The sequence below is a fragment of the Brachyhypopomus gauderio genome, chromosome 9 (assembly GCF_052324685.1).
Source record: "Brachyhypopomus gauderio isolate BG-103 chromosome 9, BGAUD_0.2, whole genome shotgun sequence".
In the NCBI taxonomy this organism is placed as follows: domain Eukaryota; kingdom Metazoa; phylum Chordata; class Actinopteri; order Gymnotiformes; family Hypopomidae; genus Brachyhypopomus; species Brachyhypopomus gauderio.
In genome coordinates, this window is record NC_135219.1 from 21,266,758 (window position 1) to 21,285,561 (window position 18,804).

The 18,804-nt window shown below is 40.9% G+C and overlaps 1 protein-coding gene across 4 annotated transcripts; it reads right to left on the minus strand.

The window, feature by feature from the left end:
* Positions 1-14,134: 14,134 nt before the first annotated feature.
* On the minus strand, positions 14,135-18,548 carry vgll2a (vestigial-like family member 2a). 4 transcript variants are annotated; one of them, XM_077017892.1, is made up of 4 exons: positions 18,014-18,548; positions 16,759-16,876; positions 15,876-16,364; positions 14,135-14,959 (listed from the first exon to the last, which is right to left on the minus strand). In XM_077017892.1, exons 1-4 carry the CDS (start codon positions 18,092-18,094, stop codon positions 14,877-14,879), a joined length of 771 nt encoding a protein of 256 aa, XP_076874007.1. In that variant the 5' UTR covers positions 18,095-18,548; the 3' UTR covers positions 14,135-14,876. The 4 variants fall into 4 exon arrangements, with proteins under 4 accessions (XP_076874007.1, XP_076874004.1, XP_076874006.1 ...); XM_077017889.1 differs by having other exon boundaries at positions 16,759-17,047; positions 18,014-18,542; XM_077017891.1 differs by having other exon boundaries at positions 14,135-15,273; positions 16,759-17,047; positions 18,014-18,542.
* Between the last annotated feature and the right edge of the window lie 256 nt (positions 18,549-18,804).

The window sequence follows — 18,804 nt, forward strand, 5'->3', positions numbered from 1 at the left end:
TGGAGAACAGAGCTAAATGTCGAATCAGCCACCAGGAAATGGTTGACCAGCGCTGACGTAAGCAATTATTAGACGTCCATAAACAGAGAGCAGAAGGCTCTTAACGCTGACGTCCAGGAGATTGTTTTCTTAAACCATTGCACCCTCTAGAGGGTGATAATATAACTAATACAGGCAACATGTAAGCAAATCATTCACTTATGACACCAGAACGCACCGAGATCAGCATGAATGTGTCTTTAACTGGTACACGTGCGCTATCATATACTCATGTGAAGTGAGTAGCTTACCTAAAGGTCACTGCAGTTGAGTTGAAGCATGTTTCAAACAGAGGTCCTTCATCAGCTGTGCAATTAAAGTGGAGTGTTTATGTGGATCGTTTCCAGAAGCAAGGCATGTTGAAATTAGACAATTGATATACAAGAACTGATATACACTTCTGGAACTTTAGAACTTACTTCCTTCTACACTTTGGTCGCACAGCTGAAGAAGGACCTCTGTCGAGAGAGAGAGAGAGAGAGAGAGAGAGAGAGAGAGAGAGAGAGAGAGAGAGAGAGAGAGAGAGAGAGAGAGGCGAGAGAGAGAGAGAGAGAGAGAGAGAGAGAGAGATTGTAGCAAAGTACACAAAGTTTCAAGAGAAACAGGATGCAAAGCACTTACAACGCATATGTATACACATACACACTCACCGGACACTTTATTAGGTACACCTTGCTAGTGTCGGGTTGGACCCCCTTTTGCCTTCAGAACTGCCTTAATCCTTCATGGCATAGATTCAACAAGGTACTGGAAACATTTGTCTGGTCCATATTGACATAATAGCATCACGCAGTTGCTGCAGATTTGTCGGCTGCACATCCATGATGTGAATCTCCCGTTCCACCACATACCAAAGGTGCTCTATTGGATTGAGATCCGGTGACTGGAGGCCATTCGAGTACAGTGAACTAATTGTCATGTTCAAGAAACCAGTCTGAGATGATTTGTGCTTTATGAAACGGCGTGTTAACCTGCTGGAAGTAGCCATCACAAGATGGGTACACTGTGGTCATACAGGAATGGACATGGTCAGCAACATCACTCAGGTAGGCTGTGGCATTGACATGATGCTCAATTGGTACTAATGCCCAAAGTGAGCCAAGAAAATATCTTGCACCACCACCAGCCTGAACTATTCATACAAGACAGGATGGATCCATGTTTTCATGTTGTTGATGCAAAATTTTGACCCTACCATCCAAATGTTGCAGCAGAAATCAAGACTCATCAGATCAGGCAATGTTTTTCCAATCTTTTATTGTCCAATTTTGGTGAGCCTGTTTGAATTGTAGCCTCAGTTGGTGTGGTGTTCTGCTGCTGTAGCCCATCCACCCCAATGTTCAACATGTTGTGCGTTCAGAGATGCTGTATTACATGCCTCGGTTGTATCATTATTTGTCTGTTAAATTAAATGTCTGGCCATTCTCCTTTGACCTCTGACATCAACAATGCATTTTGTGCCCACAGAACTGCCGCTTACTGAATATTTTCTCTTTTTCTGACCAATCTCTGTAAACCCTATAGATGGTTGTGCCTGAAAATCCCAGTAGATCAGCAGTTTCTGAAATACTCAGACCAGCCTGTCTGGCACCAACAACCATGTAAAGTCACTTAAATCACCTTCTCTTCTTGCTTTCAGAGATCTACTAAAGCAAACATGTTTTACTGATTGAGAATTTAATTCACATTCCAAAATTCTGCAATAGCCAAACTCTTGAGTTCAATGTTTCTTTAAAAGAACTTACAAATAACTTAAAAATAACTTAAACCAAAGTACTTCATATTGTTGTATAAGAACATTACTGATCTGATATAAAAATCTATACTGTAAAAATCTGTTACTGTAATATGCAAATACTTTTATAATAACAAGATTAATTTTTTTGCATTCTACATATACAATATACTAATATTGTGTTTCCACATGAAATATTATATTAAAATAATATGTAACATAATTCACAACTTCAGCAAGAATAACTCAATTAGTAAAAAAGCAGAGAAAACTGTATTGATGGCCCATTTTCTTTAATTTCCACAGGGTTTGTATAGGGATGAGGTTGATCGTAATTGAAAACCCTTTTAAGATATACAGTATAGAGAGAAAATTGCATCAGTTCCAATATGGCATTTTACAATTCATTCAACTTCCATTTAAGAAGTTCTTACAGACATATTAACATAGCTTGATAACAGAAAGCTTGTTCTGAGTGATGTAGCACTCCGGGCTAAACATCAAAGCAGTGTACTCTGACGCAGACCTAAAAATCACGCATCTTTAATCTGTCTTCCAGATACCACTATTAATAGAAATGTTTATCTGCTTTTTAAGCGCAGACTCACATACATTTTTCTTTAATTAAAAACCAGATTACTAACATAGCTTAGAAAGTTTTTTTCTCTACACTGCAAAGGAAGAATGCTGGTGAGACCTTGGGAGACCCTTTCTAACATGAAGGTCAGCCATTGACAAGTCTTTTAAAATCATGTCTTTTTCACTTTTGTTTTCGAGATCATCAGTGTACGCTAAGTGAAATACAGATTAAACAAATTCACTTGAGGAATAGCAAGGCCAGACTCCTCATATAAACATTGCCGGGTTCTTTGCATTTTGGTACAAAGTCCTTTTGCACGCACTTTGATTCATTTGAAGAATATTTTGTTGAAAAAATCAAATTAGAGGTTTTCTTCTCACCCCAGAAGTTTTAAATAAAGTCAAGATATGTTTAGTGTCCAAATATCTGTCATTTTCTTTCTTGGCGCAATTTCGCCAATGAGTTTCAAGCATACGGCATACCCCAAACATCACGGACTTAGCTTCAACTGAATGAGGTGTCATCTCAAATAGAAATATGTGGTTCCAGGTCAGTTTAGAGTGGTGAGTTCTGTATGAAGTTCTAAGCTTATTTTGTTGGTTAGGTTAGTCCTATAGCCCCAGTCTTGAGTGACTGACAACATTGGAGGTAAGCGGAATCTTTTTTTTTTAAATAATTTTTGAAATAATATGATGCCTTTAAAATTGTGCCTTTAAGAGACACAACCCGTACTCTAGACAGCACTGTAGACAGCCATGTGCAGTAACGAATGTTACCCTCATGTCATGTCATGTTAATAAACTCACTGTTAATTCTAGTTCCAATCCCCTATATAAGGCTGCCCATGTTTTATAATTCATTTATTTTTGAATATATAATTCAGTCAATCTATAGCAATTAACAATTTAGCAATTCCACCTAAATTCGTAAAACTTCGTAACCTGATGGAACTACAGTTAAACTTTTTAAAGCAGCCACAGTTCTGTACACCAGGTGGCGCTCTAACACAGTGCCAATCTTCTCTTTGCATTTAGCATATTTTAACATCTTCGCTGAAAAAGCAAATGCAGTGAATGCATTTGTTTCACCCATGAACAGACAATTTTGTGCATTTTTAGCGGCTCATTAACAGAAACTCATGCTGACACAGAAAAACGAAACTTTTCACAGAATCCTATAGGGCTATTAAAACTTTTTAAAACCTGACAATAAGGCATTAATTAATGAAATCATTTAAGTATGTAGCCAGATGTCTTGAAAGTCTGTAGAATTCTGCACGAGTAATATAGTAGTAATATAAAGAACCACTGTCCTGTAACAAGATGTTTTGATCTAATATATCTTGGTGATCCACTCAATAATCTGTGCGGTACTGTGTTAATACAATGCCACATAAAGCAGTCATGGCTTTACAAGAGACCGATGGTTTCAAAACATCTTGAAGAAGAGATGTGTGTCTGAACAGGGGTGAATGGGGACAGTCGTGTGAATGCCCATTCTCTGAAACCTACCTTATACTGTACCTTTGAAACCCTCTATACCTCTGTACGGATCAAGGCTGTCAATATCAAAGGAGATGCATACAGCTCCCCAGGTCAGAACAGTTTTGCCAGAAAAAAAAAACATTCTGTTGGTAGAATATTACCTGTAATTAATGCAAAATTAAACCATCGTGTTTTATTTTAGAGCTAGTTTTGTATTTGTTTCTCATTGGAGTATTGTTTTTTCTTATATTTAGGGTTACTAAATAATACAAAAAACATAATAGCCTAATAGGCCTCCTATGTTTGGTGCAAACAGAAACTTTATATCAATACACGATGTAAAATAAAGTTTAACTGATGTTTTTAACCTTATTTATTTGATTTTACAGTTGTGTTTTCTGCTACGAGCAAACCTTGACCGATTGATTATAAGAACAGGTTAAAGAGGTTGAGTGTCCGTTAAGTAGATCATACGACCGTACTTTACACTTCATTGTTTACGAAAGAGTGAATATAAATGTGAACAGGTATGCTGGTCCTTACTATCATGATAGTAAGAGTACTCATAAGAGTAACGCTGTGTGTGACTAGAAAACGTTCTTGTGCTAGATGGGAGAAACATAAAAGCTAAATATCCTAAAAGTCAGAAATGACCGTTATAGTAGGCTACGTTACCCTGAAACTCATGATTTACAGTTCGAAGCAGATTTTATTATGCAGGTTTAATGGTATTTTAATTTTTTTAAGCATTAGCTATTCAGTGGTTTGTTTTAGGCTAATGTCTTGAAGTCTTACACCCGATAATCGCTCACAAACGAATAAGTAATGGAAAATAAGAATAGAATAGAATAGAGTAGAATAGAATAGAATAGAATAGAATAGAATAGAATAGAATGAGGTTCAGTACAGCCTCGGCGGAGATGTTTTGCACACCTTTGTTCACTTTGATCATCGTTGAGGACCGAACATTTAATTTAACAAATCTAGTGCAAGAATATTGGAATGTCTCTGCACTTTAAATAATATACTGTTATAAATGCATATCGTGCTTTTGCGTCTACAACATATGTGTGGGACTCCGGACGTCCGGGACTTCTGGACCGGGCGGACACGCCTGCTTCCCCGTGATTGAGGCCTTAGGGGTGTTTTTCCATCACGTCAGTCTGATACACCTGCATGGAGGCGGCTCCTCGGTGAAACGAGCTCTCTGGATGGCTTTGAATTGATTCATCATGGAATTTTATTCCAACGTATAGAATAACTTAATCAATTTTTATATTATGTTGGGATTTAATATATTGTGCTGCACTGAATCACAAATCTTTCTTAGATGGAAATTCAACAATGGGTAACATATTTTCACTGATTACCAACAGTTACGCTTCTCTTTCCAAAAGACAATTTTTTTGGAATGTAAGAAACCGTTTATGTGACACTGAAGTAAATACATTGGCCAGATATTTCTAGAAAACGCCAATGTTTTCTCCACCCTTTCACGCTTTGAAAAATCATTAGGAAACGTTTCGGTTTTGTTCACACATATCCACTTCACCTACAGGTCATTTTTCTTCACACACACACACACACACACACACACCACACACACACACACACACACACACACACACACACACACACACACACACACACACACACACTCACACACTCACACATACACACACACACACACACACACACGCGCGCGCACACGCACACGCACACGCACAGAGGGACATAGAGAGCATAAGAGTAGTTCAACTACAGCAAAAATAATTATATATGATTTTTTGGATCAAACACACTACTCCCCCCCCTCAGCAAATATCCTAATAAATTAATTTTCCATTCGCAATCATTTGTAGTTCCTTGTTGATTAAAGACTATCAGGAAAACAGTTTAAAGTATACAAATACGGTTACAAACAGGTCTTGGCTTCAAATAATCCCAAATAATATTGAACAGGGTTTTTAGGTTGAACTGTACCCGTTGTTGTAAAAGACAACGCATCTCCTCAGAGCGCCCGCAGCTGTCTGCGCGGTAAGAGAACACCCAACAGCGCAATATCCCAGCGCATCAATCTCCTCCCGACTGACAGGCGCTATGTGCACCTGTTACCGAGCGCCTCTTGCTCGGTTACATCTCGGCCAAGCCCGGGACTAGTGTGTGACAAGCAGTAGCTAAACGTCTCCGCCAGTGTTTTCACGCGCCATGTGTGTAGAATTTCATCACCGTCGCACCGTCGGAACACTATTGAAGTGTTGGTCTCATATTCGATATATATCTCTACCAATCACATCTTAAACAGCAACATCACAGTAAGTTACAGTTGGTGTAGACCCTTTAGTAGACACTGCTAAAACACTATTCAAAGTCTTTTTTACAACGTAATGCAGATCTGGTGAGAGTTTGCTAAGGAAACGACCACACTGGGCATAAATGAATCTGGCAGCATTAATAAACCACAAATCACAATTTGTATGGTGAACGTGGCGGACATGTATTAAATAAATCTACTAAAACACTGTATATAATCAGTGGTCATGACCTCACAGAAGAGCTAACGTGTCTTTATGCAATAACGTTAAGATAATAACGTTAAATAACGTTGCCTTTTTAATATACAGCAGTGCCTTAACAAAGAGCTATGTGTGACAAAAACCTAACACGAATTTACCATGCTACCCAAAAATCATCCCTTAGTAGCTGAGGATATAAAAAGCCTTAATAATAATTCCTTTCGGAAGAGCTCTTAAAAACATAAAGGCATTAAAGTGATAGCATGAAATACAGTAGGAATGAAATAGAAAAAAGGCAACAGACGTTTATGTCATAATTCCCTGACAGTACATGTGTTATATTTAAGCATTTTTTTTCTGCTAGTTTTGAGAGATGAGATTTAATATATGCCTTCATCTTGGTAAAAATATTCAGGAAAACAAAAACAAATCTGAAGTCACAACAAGAGAAAACATGAAGGAAAAAAGAGTGAAGAAAATTACCACTAAATTTTCATAGTAAGGCTGCAATTGTTTGCCTTGTAAAATTTCTGTTAAAGACTGTAAACATTAACATGTAAACAATGTGGTACACAATATATTTAAACAATAACTGCTTTATAAATTTGTTACAATGTCGACAATGCTATACATGATAATCTACCTGTTATTTACTGTACATTTATACTCTATTGTTTACAAACTGGCAATTTATTTCTCTTCAGCATTTAGCTGTTCTCATGTTGCGGTTTTTTCAACAGTATTTTTTTCACAAGGACTAAAACTACAACCACAACTGCACATAAACAAAACCTTACTAAACCTCCCATTCAATTAAGATTAGTATGTCGTCACTACCAGACATAATAAATAAAAAAAGAAACAAATGTGTATTCAGAGCATATTGTGTTGAAAGCCAGAATTCATTTCGGAGTGCTTGGCTTTCAGATCCATTTGTTTTCATCTTTTAGCTGCGGTGTGCATCAACCAGACGGACCCGCGCTCTCCCCTCCACTCATCTTCACACCTCAGCTGTCACCTCTCATCCTGCCCCTCTCTGCCCCCCCCCTACACCCCCCCAGCAGATTGCCTTCTTTAGCTCTTCAGCTGCAAAAGAAGGTTAATGCAGTCGAGCTCCATTAGGAACCCCAAGCACCTCCCTGCATCACCTCCACCACCACCACCACCACCACCACCACCACCCTCCCTCAGCCAGGCTACAGCCCCCCGGGGCAGGGCGCTGGCGTTAGGGGTGGTTGAGGCCGGGCTCTTAGGGGATCTGCAGCAGGAAGTGGGAGGGTTTCGGGTTTCCTGACCAGGTAAGTCGATGTTTGTTTGCGATTGCCACCGCGAGCCTGGAGGTCACGGGACATGAAAAAAAAAGTGCCCTGGCGTTTGAAGAGAGAGGAGTGTTGACACAGCGGACGGCTGATACTTAATCCTCACATTGTGTGAGAGTCAGCGCTGGAGCTCGTGAGAATGCATTCCTACCTCACGCTAAACGCTAGCGATGGACGCAGCGGAAAAGAGACTCTCCCTAGTGCACTGCACCCTGCACAGATTAGCACAATTTCTATATCTTATATCTTTATAACTCACCCCCTTATTAGGACATTATATCTCCAGGTCTCTCAATATTATGGGTTGTTAATCTTCGTAACTCAGATGTATCTTCATATAATCTGATTCCAGGATAGGCACAGGTTGTTTCAAGCAGTGCTGATCACACAACCAATCCCCAGCCTGTCCACCCACTACCCTCAATCTCAGATTATTGTCATCTCCCCTTAGTCATCTGTCTGAAAACTATCAGCATAGTTTCACGGTCAGGAATGTAATTAGAGGGCGTCTGACTCTCGCTGCCTCATTGCTGGCTCTCTCAAAGTGGAGGCTGTTTAACACAAGCCAGCATCACCGATAGTGAGACTAAAGCTGTTTGAGAATTACTTCGACATCAAGCAGTAAATTCAAACACATACTACACCGATGATATTTATGTGTCAGGACGCACTGGTGTCAGGCAGGGTTTTCCTCTTTTAGAGAGAGGATATACCACTCACAACAAACCACACACTCTAAAGCACCTGGAGGGGGTCCAGACACTGAGTCCATCCCTTAAAAATAGCAACAGTAATCTGGGGGGGGGGGGGGGGGGGCAAATACATCCTACGATCGGAGTTGATATTGCAGCAGTGGCACACATCTCCCATCTGGAGGACTTTCAGCATCGTTGAAGTGCTTTCTGGGCAGTAGGGGGCAACCACAAAGATTTCCTGAGACGGTCGTAGCAAGTGGATCCTGTGGATCAAATCAGTGGCAACAAGTACAAATGTCTCATATCTCATATCACAAGTCCAGTTCAACTAAATGTCATATGTAGCATTTCCTCACTTCTTTAAGTTCTTCAAATGACTAATCTGCCACTGCGGGCAGTGCTATCTGCAGTTAGTTCTCGGAGGAACCTTATAACCTATAAGAAGAAGCTAATTAGTGCAGCGCAGCTGTGTTTACACAGTGCAGGTCTTGAATGTAGGAGCACCGTGTGAACACGAGCGAGCTGCAGCTCATATGAGCATAATTTGGTTTTTCCATTCCTTAATACTCAGGAATGCGGTGCTCCTTTAATCTATGCACTCAGTGTACTGCAAGCCACTTTCAAATTCAGCACATGTTTATCTTCACATCATACTTTACATGACGTTCCTGGGCCACAGTTGTCTAAATGAAACATTTACATTTCTGCGTGGCATGAACGCAAAACCTGTCAATAACATCCAAGTATGTAACTGACAGAAGTAAAGTAAAAATGAAAACTGCGCTTTGTATTAATCGGAATACCAGCAAGGCTTACAGCATGGGCAAAAAAATGAGATTTTATGCTTGCTGACCTCAACGTTTCTGGGCAAAGTCAGAAGAACGACATTGATATAGGCATGCATTGGGCCATTTTACAGTGCTGAGGATAACAGCACAATGAAATTCCCAGGGGGACCATAAATAAAATGACTATGAGTCTCTCTCCTGTGAGTTTGTATTCTATAACAGCAGAGAGGCATCAAGAGCCTGACTGATTAGTGTAACAGCTGTTTTTACCGATCCCTCCTTCCTTAAATCCTAACAGACACATTCTGTGACTTGTTAATTTAGTTGTCAGTCACTAGCTTGACGATTATATTTCAACATTATGATCCAATGCAAGAAAATGTCCAATGTTTATGTGTGTGCTCACATTTACTTACAGAGCAGTGGATTCCACGACTACGGGGGAACTCTCATGTGCCAGCCGCAGTGAAGGGGCTAACGTGGAGTCTAAACACAGGAAGAAACTGGGTGCTTTCTCTGCAGGTGAAATGCCAGTCTGGCTAAACCTCAAGCTTTCAAACCCTGTATTGCATAATGAGCCCATTAGTGTGTTTTAAAGAAGCCATGTGCCACTCTATTCTCCTTAAAGACACATGTCAGCATTTTGGCAAGAAAACCTGTTTAAATTCTTACCCATGGGCAGACAAACTCACAGATATTATATTTCCCCAAAACCACACACACACACACACACACACACACACACACACACACACACACACACACACACACACACACACACACACACACACACATACACACACACACACACACACACACACACACACACACACACACACACACACACACACAGACGATTGGAAATGGGTGCAACACTCTACATTTGTCCATATTTGATTGTGTGAGGATGCAATAAAAATCATGTTTTTAATAGGCTGTTTTAACATTTGAAACTACAGACAAACCATCAGACCTGCAGCAAAGTGCATTAGTTATGCCAGGAATTCCCAGGACAAGACCTCTGGATTCATCTCTTTTGTAAGACATGTTCAGCTCCAGTTAACATGTAAGTAAGCTATAGCTCAGTGGAACATGACACATCAGTTTAACAAATAACACTTAGAACCTGACCCAGAGACTGGATGCTTGAAAGTAAAAAAAAAAACCCTGCTTCATTATTTATATATGGCTATAGCCTATTAAAATCTCCATTAAGCCAACATATATGCCACATACATTACCAAGACAATTGTTGACTATGACACGTTACTTAAGTTAAATGTTCTTAATAATGTGCTATAATACTCAATCACTATGTTTTTACACTGGATGTAAACTTGTTCAAGAGATGAGACTGTGTAGCTAAAAAAAACTTTTCTTTTTCAATTTCTTAATGCTTAAGGTGACTCTGTACCATCTGTGTGCAATAAACTGGTAGGACACCAGAGATGGCTGCTCTGTCTGAGCAGGCCGGGTGCAGAGACCAGGCCACGGAGCAGCTGTTTGTGCTTTGGGCTGATGGGGTGTGACACCTCCAGGATTCACTGCAGCTCTGTGGGCTAGAGGTTTAATAAACCTGCCTGGCTGCTGTGGAGGATCAGCACCATTCTTTTGGGCTTCTGAACACCTCCGTGGCACCCCGGCCTTAAAAGTGGCATTATCTTTATTAGCTAATGCTCACTGCTTTCATTCTTGGCATAGACAGGATTGTTTCTGATTGTTTTGTTTTCTCTTAGGTGCTATTCAGATAACAACATGGAAATGGAAGGGTAAAATGTCTTGGATGGGGGGGAAGTTTTGCAGACAAGCCTGACCTCGCTGCTGTACACTACCCCTGAGCTCAAAATCCACATTCGTGCTGCTTAGGTTGACTAATGTGAAAAATGCCTGCAGTGATGGTGTGAGAATCGCCAGCCATGTGACACTTGTGGATAGACCGAATGTCATATAGAGCCGTTTCACAGCTCAGGCATTAGCAATGTTCACATACCACGACCACCAGCATGAGACGGCATTGCACAAACTCCAGCTATCTGCCCCTTCTGCTCACTAGAGTGAGACCCCGAGGGCCAGCAAGATGCATGCGTTCTCATAACCCGTAACCTCTCATTCACTTGTGTAGAGAACTGCTACAAGTTGATGACAAGCCGGTGATAACATGCTGAATTGGAAGTCATGGGGGCATATCTGTAAACTGAAGGAATAACACACAAGATCTATATCCATGGTGGTCCATTTAAGTGGTACCATACTGCCTGAATGGTATACACTTCATGAATTCAATAAGCCCATCCTCAAACCCTATCTCAGAAGCAGGACTGGCACGAGGGTCAGGGGTTTTGATAACCGCTGATCGGAGTGTCGCCTCGTACCCAGAGGTATGTATTTAATTAAAAGCCTCATGTTTGTACAGCTTAGTGTGTGAAAGCATGCTGTAATTAATTCACCAACTGAATGAAAACACTATTCCCTTGCTATTTCTCTTGAATGTGTTTATAATTACATCTTGACTTCAATAAACTAAATCATTAAAACACTTAAATATAGGCTATAAAAGTTACATTCTTAAGACAGGTCTCTCTGATAAGGGACTTGTTTTCCAAAATCATCACAGAGTTAAGATCCTTTTAAAGAGACACAGAGAGAGTTCAGTGTAATACTCGCTCTACCTTTTAAACCTTTTCGATGCTTTTGAAAAACTCAGCTTCATTATAAACTGCTCGATGCGATACTTCATAATGAAAATAGACATAACCTATACACTAATACTTGATCAAGTCTGCAAGTAACATAATATCAAATAACAATGCACGAGCTTAAACATCTGCACGGTATATATATATATATATATATATATATATATATATATATATATATATATATATATATATATATATACACGTATGCGTATAAGTTCACTGTTATGTGCTCTAAAAAATCATGACGTTCATAACAATTAGCTCACGCACGTTTAATTTCATTACTTGGCTGGTAGAAAACATAAGATACATGCTTATTAAAATTCTTTCGGACCGCTTAACGGCCAGTCGCGCTGACTTGTTGAATGACTGCTGAGACTGAAGAGTGTGCATAGTGACAACTGGCCCCAGATCTCCAGTGCCGCTCCTCAAAAGTACTTAAGAATGTGTTTTGAAGATAATGATTGACATCCCGCCTCTCACCCCTTCCAATTAGCGTCCAACAATTTATGAGGCACCGTTCTGAGACTGTGCGTTAACTTCACAAACGTCCCGGCTACAAAAACGGCAACAGATCGGGTGTCGTTCTCGTGAGGCTCGGGGCTCGCGCTTGCGCCTCGAGCGGCGCGCGCGCGGTCACACGCGCGCTGCCATAACAACAGAATGTGCTCGTGAGGTGAACGTAAATAGACTAGCCCAGCCACGCTAAACACGGCGTTGAGGTTACCGTGTACCTGAAAAGGACACGTTTAACAACTTTGTCTGATCATTTGTCCATAAAAACATGATTAAAATGACGTTTATACTATTTATTAAATGCCCCTTTAGTTTATTTTCTGTTATTAGCTACACACTACGTCTGCATTTAACATATAAAATAAGCTAATAAAACATTTTGGTCAAAGCCTAATTATGTACTTACCTTTAGACGTTTTGCTTATTATCTTGTCTCCTTTACAAAATAAAGGATACTTCGTGTCCTCTACGACTTTCCTAAATCAACACGGTGAACGCAGATATATATTTTTTGTTTTATCCCTTGTTTAATTAAAAGGTTCTGTCCGCCCACGACCTGACTTGTAATTAATTTCAGATGATATTAATATAGGTCCCTAGTACTAATAAACCACCTGGAAAACAGAACACATAGCAGTATTGTAACATTCACTTGACGTTTTTGTCTCTTTTTTTGTCTCTTTTAGTCTCTTTTTAGTCTTTTAGACTTTTTAGTTTTAGTCTCTTTTAGTTTAAGTGTTGTTGCTATAAACTTAACATGACAGATAGGTTAATGGATAGCGTCTGCAAAAACGTAACTGCTCCTTTCCCGTTTCACCTATAAGGTGTAAAAGTAAAGGTAGAAGATGTGGTTTCATCAGCGAAAACCACGGCTTACATAAAGAGGAATATCTCTCGACCAGTACGGTGTGTTGAAATAGTCTGCTGCCGTTCATACTCTGAAAGGTCAGCTTAACCTTGAACATCTATTTCCTCAAGCGTATATTGTAGTCGCATTATTTTTTATCTGGATAAATGGAGAACACACATTTCCTAAACATCTATATAAAACCGCTGGTGCTACACTGCACACGGCTGTATGTACGCTTACAGTTACTTTGCGCTGGAGTTGCGTGGCTGATTAACATTTAATAATGCCTGTATTATATGCTAACTGTAGGCTACACTGTATATTGCTCAAACATCATAGCTCTCTGCATTAGGTGCTCGAAAGGCGAATACAAAGCGTTGTTAAAACTTGATTGTATTAGCCTAGTAAAACCAGAAAAAATTGAAAATGTTTAAAATGTAACCGCAGTATTTACTGATGCAAGAACATACGTGTGTGAAAACAAAAACACAAACAGTAGGTCTATATCTTGGAACGAACGTTTTGGAAATTATGTGAGAAGAACGCAGAAGGCTATAAAGTAAAACACGTTTTTTATGACAGGATGTTTGTCTTAGCGAATAACAAATAAGAAGTAGCACTAATAATCACACCTCAATCCTTTTGCACATAGCACGTATGGTCTCCATTGCGCTTGTGTCACCGATAAGGATATTTGTACCTGCGTTTATGAACTTGCCTCACGTAGAAGCGAATGTGTAAGATACGTTAAACTGTCATTAAAGGAGGTCCTTGATTCGGGTTCTTGAAGTGCTGTCACTATATGAGAATAACATAGAAGATGAAGTCACCAAGATTGTCAATTCTGAAAGTCCTATTCAGATGCTAAAGGGAGGCCTTTGTAAATGTAAGATATTGAAAGGCTTCATCACCATTGCGTGTGCTCGCAGGTTTAATCACACCATTTCATACCTTTAGGATGAAGAAAGATAGCACAGATAAAACAGATAACACTTAACTTTCCTTAATGCAGTACCAAGGAAATATACTTTACAAGGCAATATATTAATGTATTCAAATAAAACTTTAGGATCCATCACACTGAACCAGTGTGACTAAAAGTCAACAAGAACCTACATTAAAAGATCATGACCTTCATGGCAGCGTGTTCACAGCTACTCATAATGAATGAGCGGACTTATCGCACTAGTCACATTTAGACAGTATATACAGCAACACATTCGGTTGAAGCGGGTGGTGCGTGTCCGTCTGCTGGCACTTCCTCCCACCCTTCTCCCCCCACCACCCCCAATTCCTCAAATCAGAAAAAAACGAGCCAGTTGTTCCCTGTGTGGGTGGGGGTCCAGATTTGACAAAATGCTCCTTTTATGAAATCCAGAGCCTTTGCTTGGTCAAACGGTGCACAGCGTCACTGCCATTGTGTGTGTGGCTGCTGAGTTGCAAAACAGTTGTCGATGACAGCTGTCGGGAGCAATATAGAGTCAAGTGGCTTCAAATAGCCTCTGGTCTCTTCTGTCAGGATAGGGAATGCTGCTCTCTCATCAGAGTCTCTAATTTCTAATAAAAAAAGAAACTTGCAATAATACTGATTCCCCTCTCACTCTGACCATGGCTCCTGTTGTAAAGGACATCCACTCACTTCTGTAGTTTGGCATTCATGTGTCCTCAAAAGAAGTGCTTGTTCTTTTTGTTTCTTTTTGGACATGTGTCTGCTTTGGAGGGGCTGAGAGCTTTGAGGCTGGTGTGAGGGAGAGAGAGAGAGAGAGAGAGAGAGAGAGAGAGAGAGAGAGAGAGAGAGAGAGAGAGAAGAGAGAGAGAGAGAGAGAGAGAGAGAGAGAGCGAGTGAGCGAGAGAACAGCTGCTGGTCACACCACCGTGTATTTCTGGAAGGCTGTTCCTGTGTCACTGGGCCCTGTTTTCCCCTCTGCGTTAGCTTAGAGGGTCTCGGTACGGGGCTCTCTGGGGGCCTGCAGGGTGGGGGGGGGGGGGGGTTATCCACGGCAGGCCGTTATCAGCTCAGGATGCTCCCGCTGCACAGTGCGTATCGCCGAGCTGCAAGTGAGATCAGAATCTGTTACGGAAAAGCCTGCAGCCTACAAGGCAGAGAGAGACAGAGGTCAGCTGAGGGCGGACAGGCAGTGGGCCTCTAAAACCAGTATAAGTCCTTGCTCTTATCCTGGCTCTGCAGACCTGAGAGCAAGAGAGAGCGAGAGAGAGAGAGAGAGAGAACAGGAAGACAAGAAAAGGAGAAAGGTAAGAAAAGGGAGGTGAAGAGGAGGGAAATAAAGCTCTTAGGCGTGGGAAGCCCCAAAGCAAGTAAGAATGAATGAACAGGCCATGAAAGTGAAGGCTGAAAGAACAGTTAAGAAGTCAGCAGTGTACATTGTTATATAACAGCATGCTGGCCTTGGTTTTTAAAGGAATGGGAAAAATGTCAGCGATAACACTCACATGTGTTTCAAAAACAACTGTAACTTAAAATGAATTAAAATGAAATATAACGAACATGAAATAATTACACCTTAAATAAAGACTGTTCAGGCTAATGCAGTTTTATTGCTTGTTGGCATCGGACACGTTGGTATATTACTACATAAGACAGGATATATTTGATTTTATTGTGAAGTGGTTGAGTAAGAGGTCATGGTTCTCACCTGCGTCCACATTCAGGCTGAGGCCCTGGCCCATTTCGGAGCCCGTCCCCGCGAAGGCTCCAGTCCACGCAGAACTGGCCGGCTCACTCTTGCCAATGTCACAGGGCGAGGGTCCAGGGGCGGACACCGTGGTGGGGGGCAGCCTGTGCGGCCGCACCGAGGGGACCAGCAGCGATCCGTAGCGCGGGTCGAAATGCGTCCCATACATGTCATGCACGGAGGGCCGGGGATACGCCGAGCCCTGCGTGCCAATGGCGCCCCCGAGCGAGTACGGGGGGTGGTGGTGCGGGTGGGTGGGATGCCAGGGCTCCGGCGTGGCCTGGTGGAGGTGGCCGTGTAGGGAAGCCGTGGAGTAGGGATCGCCCGGGAAGGGGAGCTCAGCGTGGGACGCCCCGAGAGCGCTGCTCAGAGACGCCGTGACCGACGGCTGGTACGTACTGTTCCAGAACGAAGGAGGAAAACTTCTCTGGCTCATTGGGAATGATCCGTCTGGAGAGAAAGGGAGACAAAGACTTAGAACCACTTACATGTGCATCAAAACATGAAAATGAATGTGATTTAAAAGTCATGCAGGCAACTTGTAATTACAATGTGCATATGTAAAGCACAAGAGAACAATAATGCGGGAGCATGATCATTCATACGTATCCACACACCACAAACACAAAGAAAATAATAAATATACCATTCTTGCCATTCTTGTTACTGATATAGCCAACCAATATCGATCAAATATTAACTTTCAACTGGAAAAACAGAATTGCGTGTTTTGCACTTTTTTTGCAAAGTATAGTACTTCTGTTCCCATGATTTTTCCTAAATTAGTCATCAAACGACAATACGTAAACACTGCAGAATCACAACTCCAGAACATGATCCTCACCTTTCCAGGAAGATGCGCCGCTCCGTGCAGACTTGTTGCTGGCGGGACTCGGGGCGTAGTTGCTGGCTTGGCTCAGAGCCCGACTGAAATGTTCATCCACCACAGAACTGATGTCTCCCTGAAAGTAGGTGAAGAGAACACATCTCGAATTGATGTACTCGGCCTCGGGCGGATGGTCCTTCTCGCGCGCGCAGTCTTCCTCCTTTATCGTTGGGGCGGACAGGTTGGAGAAAGAACCTCCGCTCATCGTTTCTTGCGCTTCTTGCATTTTCGAATAAAATGCCAGTTTCTGGAAAAACACAAATTATTACCACTATCACATGTATTTATTTACTATATACGTACCTGAGGGTAATTAATTTATCTTGCATTATTATTATCGTTGCGTTTTGATATAGGTCAACGCTTTGTAGGCTGTGAGGAAGGCAGACCTCAGAAAATATTAGGACAAGGCCTGCCCATGTGTTTTGGAATCTAATATGCTTGAAACAAACAGAGTGGGACCATGACACAAACGTTTTTATAACAGTAACAGTACAACTACTATACCAATTCAAATAGATCATCATGCAATTTATACTTTAGCCGAACGAAACTAACACGTTTGTTGTACAAGTGCTCTGTACTTTGAGGGACTTTCGCACTATTTGAAATATGAAAACCGCCTCTGTCCAAACACACATATAGGCTACGTTTGTATGTTTGCTGAGAGAGGTTTAAAGAAAGTGCCAAAACTTTAAAGAGGTGCTTAGGCACCGTGCATGTCTAGACCCAAATGGGTTGACCCGTACCGATACAAGATTTCACAACGGCCTTCTTAATCACTTTGATTCACTTTCATAACGACCGCTGAAATGTGCAGACACCACTTCTACTGAATGTCAGTTTGCATGGTACACAAACATTTTTATTTCTAATTGTACGTTTGTAACTACTTTTAGCATGCAGAAAAAACGCTCATGAATACTTCCGATATATTTAGATCAAAATACGATTCCAATTTGATTGCTGAATATAATTCAGAAAAAAAAAATCAACCAATTTTGTTTATAGAGGTTAAAGGTTCTAAACACAACAACCAGTTTCAGTCGTCTGTGCAAAATGTTTAAGGGCACAGTCGATTATGAAATAAATTCGATCAAATATACTCAAAGTGTAACAATTCTGTGCATAAGTCAGTGTTTTTGCACCGCCATTTCGTAATGAAAGTAACATTTTGCGACCCTTTGCAAAAGAAAAGCGTGTTGAAACGTACCTGATGGTGGTAGGGGCTGTAAGTTGTAAAGTAGGACTGAGGTGGCGGGTACACTTGGTACATTACATCCAAGCAGCTCATGGCGGAAGGAAGCAGCTGGTCCTATATCACCTATAATAACACAATTAAAATCAGCTTCATTGGAGATAAACGCGCCAGTTCTTTGTGGGAATGAAAAGAAAACCGCACGATAAACGCCGCGATCCGAGCGTCAACGTATGTCCGGTTGCCTCAAGCGTTAGGACGAGAGTGAGGAGAGTTGCACCGATCCGTGAATCACTCGGTTGTTTTGACGTCTCACTGCACGAGCGCTCGAGCGACCAATCTTAGAGAGCGCGCTCGTGCTCTCCTTCGCTCTCCGCTTTCCTACCAGTTTGCTTGGAGTAAAACAAAAGCGCACAATAACTTTTCGTGAAGTAGTGTAAGTGATGATTCATTTGAAGGACTCTCCATTAATTACATTCAATTACATATACATTCAGCTTTTTAAAATTACTTTTCTATTTACTATTCACATTACTAAAAAAACTAGTGAATCAATTTCATCCAGGGGTTATACTGTAAATCTCTCTCTCTCTCTCTCTCTCTCTCTCTCTCTCTCTCTCTCTCTCTATATATATATATATATATATATATATATATATATATATATATATATATATATATATATATATATATAACACAACCCAATTATAACTTCAGTTGTTATTGTCATTTATTAATATGCATTGAAGTGACGTGTTTCATCCACACATCCACACAGTGCAATACAACAGTATGCAGCAGCCCAC